The sequence below is a fragment of the Furipterus horrens genome, unplaced genomic scaffold, assembly GCF_987537825.1.
Source record: "Furipterus horrens unplaced genomic scaffold, mFurHor1.1.pri manual_scaffold_13, whole genome shotgun sequence".
NCBI lineage: Eukaryota > Metazoa > Chordata > Mammalia > Chiroptera > Furipteridae > Furipterus > Furipterus horrens.
In genome coordinates this window covers 58,849,196-58,859,623 of record NW_028327183.1, presented here as the reverse complement: position 1 = coordinate 58,859,623, position 10,428 = coordinate 58,849,196, and the positions used below count along the sequence as shown (strand labels likewise).

Here is a 10,428-nt window from a genome sequence, read left to right as displayed (position 1 = left end):
CAGACTTGGTCAGAGACTAGACCATATTTGTTCCAATCACTGGAAGTGACAAATCTGAGACAGGATAGACGTGTTAGCTAATGCCAGGATGGAAATCACTATGCAATATAAATGTATCAGATCAATTTATTGTACACCTTAAACTTATGCAGTTTTACATGTCATCTATATCTCAAACATAATACATAAAAAGTTAAACTGAGGCCCTGAATTGTCAAGCGGTACAATAAAATATACCCACTCACAGGTGAGTCCTTATCTCCTTAAATATAAAATAACTTTAGGCAATGATTCTTTAGTATTCTAAGTTTTAAGTGCTTCATAAATGAAGTCTTCACATTCATCGCAAAGACTTATGCTCTTCAGTGGCCGAGATGATGTTTTGCAACAAAGAAGGATTTCAATAAACAGCTGCAGAGCTGCATGCAAGTAGGCAGTGCTCCTGACAGGTGATGGGGGCAGGGCTGCTCCCCAAATCCTGCTGCTCCCCACCGCCCAACAACAAAAACCACCAAAAACAGTCACGGCTTGTCAGGGAAACCCGGAAGAAGCCAGGAATGCATTTTTGTTTTGTTGTTCTATCAACTTTTCTTCCTCCTCCTTTAATCTGTTTTTTGTTTTATAAACATTCCTGTAACTGCTTTCGGAGCTAAGGGTAGAGCTATAGCTGAAGGTTTTTGTAATTGACAATAAGCAGAAACTGACAGATGCAGAGTAAGGCCCTAGACTGGGTCAATTTCCAATAATTCTTTAGATGACAGTGAGTGATGACTGGTCTCAGGAGATTTTCTCCCAGCAACGACACTTTCGGGGTTCCTATTGGATAAAATTTTTCAGATGCTAAGACATCTCTTCTGGTCAACAAATTTTCCTCAGGAGTTACATCAGAAAGGTCTTTCCCCAGTATGAGTTCTCTGAATTCACTAAGGTAAGTCCACATGCGAAAGGCTTTCCCACATCTCTTCCACTCCCAGGGTTTCTCCCCAGGGTGAAAACATCAAGGCTGCGTGAGAAACGAACAAAAGCAGAAGGTGGGTCCACACTCACCATATAGGTAGGGTGTCTCCCCAGTGTGACTCCTCATGTGTTGACTTAAGGAAGAGCTGTCACAAAAGGCTCCCCGATATTCTTTACACTAAAGGTTTTTCCTCCAGTGTGGACCCTGTTCTCCCAGAAAGAAACCCCCAAAAAAGTTAAGGAAGGCCTTTCCATGTTCACTACACTCAGGTCTTCTCTCCTGTGAGAACCCTCACATGATGAGGGAGAAAACAGCTGTCACAAAAGGCTCACCCACTCGGGACTCAAACACAATTGGTCTAGAGGACGCAACAGTCACAGGAGACACACATTCTCTGTATTCGTGAGGCTTCTCCCCCATGAGACCTGCTGTGCTGCATGAGGTCTGGCTGTGGTTGCCAGCCCTTCCTCACCGGAAGCACTCCCACGGCCTGAGTACAAATCCTCACATGCTGACTGAGCCCTGCCCTCCTGAGAAAGGCTTTCCCACATTCACTACAACCACAGGGCTGCGCTTGAGCACTTGCTGATGGTGCTGATTGTGTAACACATCAGCATTTGTTGCCCCCTTTCCCGCATTCCTTCCACTTGTTGACATCCTTCCCGGCGTGGATCATGGATGTGTTACCTGGTCCACATGACTTCTGTTCACGGAAAGCATGTCATGGAGTCCTGCTCCGTAAAAATTCTTGAGTGCAGGTTATCATCGTCCTCACACCATTGTGTTCAGAGGTCATTTTCCTAGGGAGACTTTCCTGGGAAACTGTCCCTGGGCTTCCTGAGTTTCTGATGGCCCTCACTGTTCCCTGGCTCCCCGCACTGGGAGTCCCTGGACACTACCCAAGTCAACTGACCCTAAAGTAAGGCTCTCTCCAATTGGGGTGGCTGAGAAAAGGCAGACGTTACCACCTCAGGCTGTGCTTTCTCGCCTAACAGGAATCTGAGACATACACAGACTTATCAGTGATGTCAGCACAGAAAGTCCTCCCTCCGCTGTGCTCCTGTGCGCCCCCTCCCCCAGGGGCCTGGTGATGGACAAGCCTGGGGCTGGCCAGAAGTTCTGACCCTCCCCGCAAAGGAAGGCCTTCTCTACCACATGGGATCTGCAGCTCTTCACAAACGAGGTATGGCCATTTCACTTCTAAAGAATTTCTCTCCACACCACTGCTTCTGCCTCTGATCAAGGTTTACACTGAACCTTATGTGACTCACATGTCACTGCATGGTCAATGACCAGATGGGGTTCTTTGTAGCTCACCCAGGTGCAAATATGTCTTTCCAGGCTGGACCATGCATGTCACAGGAGTGAGCCTTTTGGGTGGAAGGAGTTGCCTTGGGAGCTATCATCTGCGACACTCTTTCAGATACACGCAGCCTCATCCTCCACTCCGTGCCAGCAGTCTGGAGGAGCTAAACGCTGGTGAAGTGCATGGTTAATGGGGACAAGTGGCATCCTGTAACAAACGTGGTCTGATGCAACCAGGGGCTGGTCCATGGGACTGCGGACAGAACATGCGTTCTAGAATCAGGATGAGGAAGGGCCAGGCACCTCAAAGGTAAGAGAATGGAGACTTCACAGGAGAGAAGACTGAGTACCAATAGGTGAGACATAGGACTGGAATGGTGGGGGACCAAGAGGTACTGAGGTCAGGGTAGAAATGAAAAGTGAGCAAAGCATCAAAAACGGAAGTAAAAGTGGCATGAGTTAGCCACCGTGGCAGAAAAATGCTCGTAGACACAGCACAGACTGCTCAGGTAACATGAAGCCAGCCCTGATGTCACCATTCAAACAGCTTCTCGCCAGGGCCAGGCCTCCTTCTGGTCTTCTTTCTGCTCATGGAGCGTCTATCTTCTCAGGAACCCTGGGTAACCACATGGGACCTAGAAACGGCAAGTCCTGAAGGGAAAGAAGAGCCGGTGAGTGGCCAGAAGTGACCCAGGGTGACCCTCTCCACAGAGAAGAAAATTAAATACTGGTCTACATATCCTGGAACAGGCAAGTCCCAGGAAATGTCAGTTAGAGGAAGGGGGAAGACTCTAGGAACAGAGACAGCAAGAATATAGGTAGTCACCCCCAAAGGTAGAGCCAGGCCATGGGATCTATTGGGAAGACTGCAAGACTCATGACACCCAAATCCATTCTTTCTTCCAAAGCTTTGGGCAGATGTTCAGGCTCTTCTGAAAGAGGAGGACACAGTGCCCACTGCCCAGCCTTGGTACCCACACTACCTACTCTGGGGAGTAGCAGCAGTACCCTGATAGAACCACAAGACAGAGAGCTGCCCCTTGGGAAAAAATGGGAAGAATGAATCCCAGCCCAGGGCACTGGGAATCACACCACTCCCTGGCATCCATGCCCTTGTTAAGCACTTTCAACCGAGTGTGGGCTGGACCTACAAAACCATTTTGTAATCAACAAAATATGGCAAAAATGATGGGACTTCTGAGAACAGGTTACAAAAATACCAAATTCTATCTTGGATGTTGTCTCTTGCTCATGGAAATCGACTGCCTTGTTCCCTGCTTACAAAGACGACAACATGTTTAGAAACTGAGGAAGGACTCTGACCAACAGCCAGCAAGAATAATTAGCCCAACAGCCTTCTGCTCGTGTGCGTGACCTGGAAAGGGGATTCATCTCCATTTAAGGTCATGCCTGGAGGTGAGACAGCAGCCCTGGACAGTGTGACAAGCAAGGTCACAAAAGGCCTTGAGCTACAGCTACCCAAGTAGGATATGCCTGACTCATTTTTAAAAAAAAGACTTTATTTATTATTAGAGAGAGAAGAAGGGAGGAAGAAAAAGAGGGAGGAAAACACTGAGAAAAGCTTGTGTTGGGTACCTCTCGCACATGCCCCAAGCCAGGACCAAACCAACCTAGGCATGTGCCCTGACTGGGAACAGAACTAGTGACCCTTTGGTTTGAGGGAATGACACCCAACCAACTAAGCTACACCGGCCAGGGCGATATGCCTAATTCTTGACCCACAGAAACTGTGAGATAACAAATGTGTGTTTTCAACTTCCTAAGCTTTGGGTAGCCTGTCACGTAGCAACAGATAACTGAACCAGGGACTCACCCAGTGAGGACACGAGGGCAAAGTTCTCCAGCATCACATCACGGTACAGGCGCCTCTGAGCCTCATCAAGGAGCCCCCACTCCTCCCGGGAGAAGTACACGAACACGTCCTCGAAGGTCACACAGCCCTGCTGTGAAGGCGACAGGTGAGCCCACGGGCCGCACAGCACCTCTCCCCACACCTCACTGCTCACACAAGCACTCCCGGGTCCATGTCCCCCGAGTCTCCAACGCAGAGATACCAGGCCTGGGGCCACTAGTGCCTGCCACCTCCTTACATCCAATCAGAGTCCAGCCCTGAGCAGAACCAGGCAGGTAGGCCGACAGGTACTGCGTAAGCTACAGTGGCAGGAGGGGCCCCAAACACCCTCCTGCCAGCCGGTTCTGGTGTCGTCCAGACCAGGCCTCCCAGACATCTCCAGACTTCCATATAAGCTCCAGTGCCGGGGCCTGCAGGCTGACAGTTCACACTGCCCCCTGGTCTCCCTCCCACAGTCTCCACTCTGCAGCCAGAGGGAACCCGCGGAATGGAACGTTTGTTACATCACCAGGTCTCTGCTCCAGACTCTCAGAACGGAAGCGCAGCTCCTCAGGCGCCATTCCAGGCCCGACTTCCGCCCAGTGCTGCAGGTTCCCATAGACACGATGGAGACCCTGATCACTTCCCATTCGGTCCCACCTCCAAGCCTTCGCACATGCCTGTTCCCGGGCCTGGGACGCCATTCCCAGCGTCATTCCGTGTATGTAATCCGCGGCCTAGATTCAGGACCTTGGGCCAAAGTGACCTGCACCCAGGGACTCCACGACCGAGGAACCGGAGGAAAGGCAGAGCCCAGGACACTACCATCCGCCTAAGGAGTGGCGACGACCGTAAAGGTGTGACAGGCGGAGACCCGGAGGGGCCGTCCACTCACCTGCGCGGGATTCATCAGCGTTGCCGCCCCAACCACGGAGCCGGATGGGCTGCGAGGGGCCCTGCCAGGCGGGCGACTCGGGAGGGACACCCGCTACTTGCTGCACCCCGAGGGTCACTATAAAATGGCGTAAAACTCTCACTAGCCCCGGCCGCAGCCTTCGGCGGTGGTGCGCTGGAGACGGAGCCAAACCTAGACCTTGTGTCACAATCGCACAGGCGCGGGGGCTCCCAGCGACGTCACTCGCCTTCCTCACTTAACCTCAGAGAGATGCCCGCGCGCGCACTGGAGCCACGTGGGCCTACTCCGACCAGCAACAGCCCACGGAAGTGCTCCAGGAACGCGCAGGAACTCCCGCCCCATCCGGCAGGAAACGCCCCTCCCTTGAGCAGTCATTGGCCCACGACCAGGCAAGAGACCAGCTGCCGCTTCTCAGTGAGGCAAGCGCTTCCGCGTCTGGGCGCATGCGCCGTTGCCCTTTCCCATGGCAACCCACCCTTGACGACGCTGGGAAAACAGACCGGAAGATCCTGATTTCCAATTACGGAGGCGGGGTTTCACTTTCTCTTACAAACATCGGTAGCTCCCTGGGCCCGGAGGCAGTCCTTGCCCTCATGATCCGTGGGACTTGGAAACGTCGGAAATGCAAGCTCTGTGGCCACGCCCGTACCTAGGGAATCGGAAATGTGGGGCAGGGCGCGACATTCTGCTTTCGCTGCTTCGGGAGCCCTGTGATGCTCACTGCAGTGTGAGGACCTCCAGGGCCACCCTGACTGCAGTGGTAAACACGGAGGCCTCGCATGAGGGGCGCCGATCGCATCGTCCGTGCGCCATAAGTAAGAACCCTTGCGGGTGGTGTTGCTTTCCGCAGTTCGTCACCCGTGGTCACCCGCCTTCTGGAACTGTTACATGGAGAAGCCCAGAAATCATTCATAAATTACATTGCACTGTGAAATCTAGCCCCGTCCTGCTCCAGCTCACCTGGAACACGAAGCATGTTTGTACCCACTACATACTTCTGTGTGTGTTTCTGTACAGGATAAAACATATACTGTACAGGATTCAGTGCTCTTCTTCACTTCAGGCTTTCAAAGGGGGTCTCGAAAGCATCCCCTGTGGATAAGGGGGGAATACTGTATTCATATTACTGACATTAGCGTTAACCTCACAATGCTTTCCTATATTTGGCTGTGGGAGGTGACATTAGGGATGCTTCTTTGCAGAATCCTTGGTATTATTTATTTTAAAAATCCCCACCACCACCAACAAAAAACGACTTCCTTTGATTACAAGTTTCATATAAAAAGACACATTATACTATTTGGTTTATTTAGTTATTTCTTAAACAGCGGAGCAGGAGGGTTTCTTAAACTATAGGTAGGCATGTTGCCCAAGAGATACGTTACTGCAGGCCACACAATTTGGATTTTGGGAAAATCAGGATTAACTGCCCTCAGGTCTACATTACATGGTTTCAAGTTTGTGACATGGGACAACATCATCTAGTTCACAGTAACCAGGACCTTCCTCTCCCCTTCTGACCTTCAAGGCAGGTAGACCCAGGTACAAATATGTGATCATGAGATGGCCCAGCTGAGGCTTCAGGTCATCAGACCCTGTCCTCATCAAAACACCATCACCATCCATATATTACCTGAACCTGCAGCCTCCAAGAAAGTACTAAATCCTGGGGAAGTGTAAAATCTAGAACCACTGAGGATATCCCAAGGGTGGTGCACAAATGCGAGAACAAGACAGAATTCACAATCACTTCTGCCAACAGTCTGCAACTCTTAAATGGTTCCAAAGGAGGAAAGTTGGGACATGCTATCTTAACAGGTCAGAAAGAGAAAATGGGTTTGATAAGCATCCAGTCAGTTTATCACAACCCATCAGTTTGCTCACCTGATATATATTTTATTATTTCCCCTGTGCATTCTACACTGTAACCCAACAACTAAAACCCCTAGAGTTACTGAGCTCATCTCATTGTGAACAATCTCTAGGGTGTGCAGCTCCTTACCACCAGGAAATTATCAACACAAATTGTCCCCACCCATACGCAATATATAATGGGTGAGAGGTACGCAGAAGATGCTGAAGAAATCATCAACATAGATTTCATTTTTTTTTTAAATTAATGTCTGATCTCTTTATTTATATTACTTTATCTGTTTTTAGAGAGAGGGGAAAGGAGAAAGAGAGGGAGAGAAATATCAATGTGTGGTTGCCTCTCACGCGCCCCCAACTGGGGACCTGACGTGCAACCTAGTCATGTGCCCTGACTGGGAATTGAACCCGCGACACTTGCTTTGCAGGCTGACGCTAAATCCACTGAGCCACAGCAGCCAGGGCGTTAGATTTCTATTCTCAACAACAGTGTTTCAAGAAGGAGCACAGGTACCCAAAAGTGAAAAATGTAATAGAAAACTAACTCCCAGGAAATGAATGCTAAATGTTACATTCATTTAAGGTCAAAGGAAAGTGATACGGGTGAAAGGTCTGCAGCAACAGCAGTAATAAAGATCCAAGATAAGGATACAACTGTGCATTAATACAATTGATCATTATCTGCATAAAACGTATTATCTACTATTTGAGTGCAATAACAGAATTACCATGCAATCCCCAATAATATCTCTTATATTGTGCAAGAAGAAGGTAAAGGTATGAATTCTATGCTCATTTACATTAAGGTGTTATAATTTTAGCTTAAATGTTAAAAAACAGGAGTAGGCCAACTAAAAGCAAAGTTTAGAGTGTAAATAATCTGTACAAACTTTTAAAAAATAACAAGAAACAGAGCTGCAGCAAAGATAAGCACAAAACAAAAAGATGCATTTAAACACAAATATACCACCTAGCGCATGAAATAACTGTTTGAATTAATAGTAACTTTGGTAGGTTGAAAAAATATCCAGCAATATTCAGTTTGTAAGTCACACTTCTAAGACATAATTTTACAGAAACAGATGAAATAACACCAAGACTGACTTCCAGTCAAGATGGCAGCAGAGGCAGACAGGACTCAATTCGTCACTCAACCACACCAAAATTACAACTAAAATATAGAACAACCATCACTCAGAACTGTCAGAAATAGTGTTGACAACTACAGAATTAAAGAAGCCACATCCATTTATAAGGGTAGGAGGGGCGCAGAGGTGGGATGTGCTGGTCCCACACTCACACATGGTGGATAAAAATTCAGGAGGGATCTCTCAGGAGCCAGGAGTCCCAGACCCACACCAGGCGCCCCACCCCAGGGTTCCAGTGCCAGGAAGATAAGTTCTCACAACTTCTGGCTGCAAAGACCAGCAGGGATGAGTTGCTGGAATAAAGTGCTGGAGCCCCAAGCAGTTCCTCTGAAAGAACCCACACACAGACTCACCTACTCAGACTCACTCCCTCTGAGCTTCGGTGCCAGGGTGGCAGCTTAGAAGGTACCAGTTGTGTGCTGGGGGAAACCGAGTTGTCCGGCATCAAGATGAGCAGAGCCAATTGTCCCTTTCCTGTGCCCTCCTCTCACAGAGCCATAGAGACACAACCTGGTGCCATATCTGAGGCTCCATCAATCTGGCTAACACTTTGACCCACCTTGGCGATCCCCAGACTCTGCCCCACCCAACTTACAGGTCCACCCAAGCTGCTTTTCCATATGAATGATTGGTCTAGGCTCATGCTTCACAACTTCCTAAATCTTCTTAAACAATCAACAGTTAGCCTCCGTGAGCCCCAGGCCCAGCATTAGCAGCAGAGAGCCTAGATTCACAGCTTGGCCTTGCCTGCGAATCTCCAATCCCAGCAAAAGTAGCTCAGGCAGGGTGGCCCCCCAAAAAACACAGGTGGAGGCTAACCTTGGCCTGCACTACCTGGAAAACCCCAGGGCCAGGGCACCCTGTGGACAGCCACAGACCATGCTGGAGCACCACCACCCTGCCCCTGCACAGCTTATTCATCACAGAGGGCAGAGGTTGGTGCTAAGCGGTCAAAGGCAATCCACGCAGCTGACTGGCCTGAGTAAATCTCTCCCATTGATCTGCCAACAGCAACCAAGGCTCAACTACAAGAGGAGGGTGTACTCAGCCCATACTAAGGGCGCACCTCAAGTACCCAGCTTGGGTGATAGGGAAGGCTGTGTCACTGGACCCTACAGGACACCTACTACATTAGGTCACATTACCAAGACATGGAATCAAAGCAGCTCTACCTGATACATACAAATGCAGGAAGGCTGCTGAAACGAGGAGACAAAGAAACATGACCCAAATGAAAGAACAGATCAAAATTCCAGAAAAAGAGCTAAATGAGATGGAAACAAGTAATCTATCAGATGCAGAGTTCCAAACACTGGTTATAAGGATGCTCATGGGACTTAGTGAGGACCTCAGCAGAATAAAAAAGATCCAGTCAGAAACAAAGGATACACTAAATGAAATAAAGAACAATTTACAGGGGAATAAGAGTAGAGTGGATGAAGTCGAGGATCAAGTCCATGATCTGGAAGAAAGCAAAAACAACCATGCAGAACAAGAAAAAAAAAATCCCCCCAAATGAGGATAGTATAAACAGCCTCTGGGACAACTTAAAGAGGTCCAACATTCACCTCATAGGGGTGCCAGAAGAAGAGAAAGAGCAAGAAATTGGAAATGTATTTGCAAAAATAATGAAAGAAAACTTCCCTAATTTGATTAAGGAAATAGACACACAAGTCCAGGAAGCAAAGAGAGTCCCAAACAAGATGGATACAAAGAGACATACTTCAAGACACATCATAATTACAATGCTAAAGGTTAATTATAAAGAGAGAATCTTAAAAGCAGCAAGAAAAAGAAGTTATTCACCTACACAGGAGTTCCCATAAGACTGTCAGCTGATTTATCACACAAACCAAACCAAACCAAACCAAAACAAAAACATTGCAGGCTAGAAGGGACTGGCAAGAAATATTAAAAGTCATGAAAAGCAAGGACCTACAACCAAGATTACTTTATCCAGCAAAGCTATTATTTAGAAGGGAAGGGCAGATAAAGACCTTCCCAAACAAGAGAAAAACTAAAGGAGTTCATCATCACCAAACCATTATTATATGAAATGTTAAAGGAACTTACTTAAGAAAAAGATCAAAACTATGAATAATAAAATGGCAAAAATACATATCTATCAATAAATGAATATAAAAAACAAACTAAGAAAACAAGAATAACAGACAGAATCTTCGGTATGGAGAGCATTTTGAGGGCTCCCAGATGGGAGGGGGTGTGGGGTAATGGGTGAAGAGGTGAGGAGATTAAGAAGTACAAGTAGGTAGTTATAGAATAGCCATGGGGATGTAAAATACAGTATAGGAAATGGAGTAGCCAAAGAACTTATATCCATGATCCATGGATATGAACAATGATGGAGGTCTTGCCTGAG

General features: G+C 47.9%; 1 protein-coding gene across 8 annotated transcripts; it reads right to left on the bottom strand.

The window, feature by feature from the left end:
* Window positions 1-585: 585 nt before the first annotated feature.
* LOC149995650 (zinc finger protein 671-like) lies at window positions 586-5,610 on the bottom strand. Of its 8 annotated transcripts, none has more exons than XR_016507834.1 (5): window positions 4,640-5,610; window positions 4,098-4,227; window positions 2,819-2,914; window positions 2,230-2,516; window positions 586-1,003 (listed from the first exon to the last, which is right to left on the bottom strand). XR_016507834.1 is itself a non-coding variant. In XM_090260977.1 (3 exons), the coding sequence occupies exons 1-3, from the start codon at window positions 4,829-4,831 to the stop codon at window positions 2,871-2,873; spliced, it is 366 nt and encodes a 121-aa protein (XP_090117103.1). In that variant the 5' UTR covers window positions 4,832-5,610; the 3' UTR covers window positions 2,741-2,870. The 8 variants fall into 8 exon arrangements, 1 of the variants encoding a protein (XP_090117103.1); XR_016507835.1 differs by having other exon boundaries at window positions 2,276-2,516; XR_016507833.1 differs by having other exon boundaries at window positions 586-2,516.
* Between the last annotated feature and the right edge of the window lie 4,818 nt (window positions 5,611-10,428).